Source organism: Orycteropus afer, unplaced genomic scaffold, assembly GCF_000298275.1.
Source record: "Orycteropus afer afer isolate SDZICR_OR568_19922 unplaced genomic scaffold, OryAfe1.0 scaffold00098, whole genome shotgun sequence".
Lineage (NCBI taxonomy): Eukaryota > Metazoa > Chordata > Mammalia > Tubulidentata > Orycteropodidae > Orycteropus > Orycteropus afer.
Genome location: NW_006921685.1, coordinates 3,855,537 through 3,856,799, shown reverse-complemented (window position 1 = coordinate 3,856,799; position 1,263 = coordinate 3,855,537). Strand labels below are relative to the sequence as shown.

Sequence of the window (1,263 nt, the reverse complement as noted above, 5' to 3'; positions counted from 1 at the left end):
TTTTTTTTGTTAAAATATGATGTTTTTTTATGCCTCTTTTCTTATAGATCAAAGGAAGACCCACAATTACTACAGCACACTGTCATTCACAAGTGACAAATTATATGGCGAGTTTGGAAAAGAAGGTTCTAAAAATTTCACAGAAATGAGCCAGAAAATTGAATCAATGGTAAGCACTTTTCTCTCCCTTTCTAGGCCATTTGCTGTTCCTTTGTTACCATAGATTTTAGTATCCCAGCTTCTAAAGAATCCTTTCAGCTGATCCTCATATCTCTTTGCAATGTGGGAAGAGACCCTACCTGAGATAAATAAAACAAAGCTGATAATGAATCACCTGGAAGAGCATGCCTTGTGAGGCTGAGCCAAGTGAACTTTAGTCATTCCTTTATGTCTCACTTAAACATACTTTCTTAGCTAATGCTACATTCTCGATCAAAAGACTCCAGCAATTCTAAGAATGTGAGGGTGGTCCAAGATATGGTTGTGCTATTCTAGAATTCCTAAAGAAGATAATTTGAGCAAGAGATCTCAAGATTAAACTATTCAGATACATACTTGAATGATGTTTTAGTATTTAGCCCTATCTAACCCTGGATGAAAAAAAAAAAAAAAAACACACCAAGGTTTTTAAATAAATAAATACAGAAGAAAACAAAACACACCTGGTTACCAGCAAACGCTATTGCTTCTGAGCTGATTATGACTCATGGCAACCCAATGTGTTACAGGGTAGAATGAGCTCCCTAGGGTTTGAGTGGCTGTGATCTTTATGAAAGTAGAGAATCAGGCCTTTCCTCTATGGCACCATGGAGTGGTTTTAAATTGCCAACTTTTTGATTAGTAGCAGCTGAGCACAAATTATTTGTGCTACCCAAGGACCAGACATGGACCAGTGTTTGGTAAATAAGTGTTGAGTCAGGGTCCATGGTCACCTACAAAAAGCATGACTTACACTCACAGGCAGTGGGTGAAACAATGTTTTACTCACATAGAAAAGAGAGGTGGCAGTCAGCTTCACTTGTGGGTGCTGGTCTCCTATGGTTAGCAGGTCACTTCCCACAGCTGTTGCAGGACTGATGGTCTGCATTCACTCTTTTGTGTCACAGGTGTCATTTCATCCCCACTAAGATCATATTTAGAAGTGGAAATGGTCAAGGGTCATAAAACACACATATGCTCAGGGAAAGAGGAGAGGACTGTGTTGATTGTCCACCAGCTGTTATGAGATGTATTTTGGATCAAGACTCTCTGAGAAAGTGAGTC

General features: G+C 39.1%; 1 protein-coding gene across 1 annotated transcript in view; it reads left to right on the top strand.

The window, feature by feature from the left end:
• Positions 1-1,263, top strand: part of LOC103198632 (transmembrane protease serine 11E-like) — a 46,650-nt gene that overhangs the window by 9,965 nt on the left and 35,422 nt on the right. Inside the window, exon 3 of the mRNA XM_007942806.1 lies at positions 48-169. Within this exon, the coding sequence (XP_007940997.1) occupies positions 48-169 (122 nt within the window). The remainder of the gene's footprint in view (positions 1-47; positions 170-1,263) is intronic.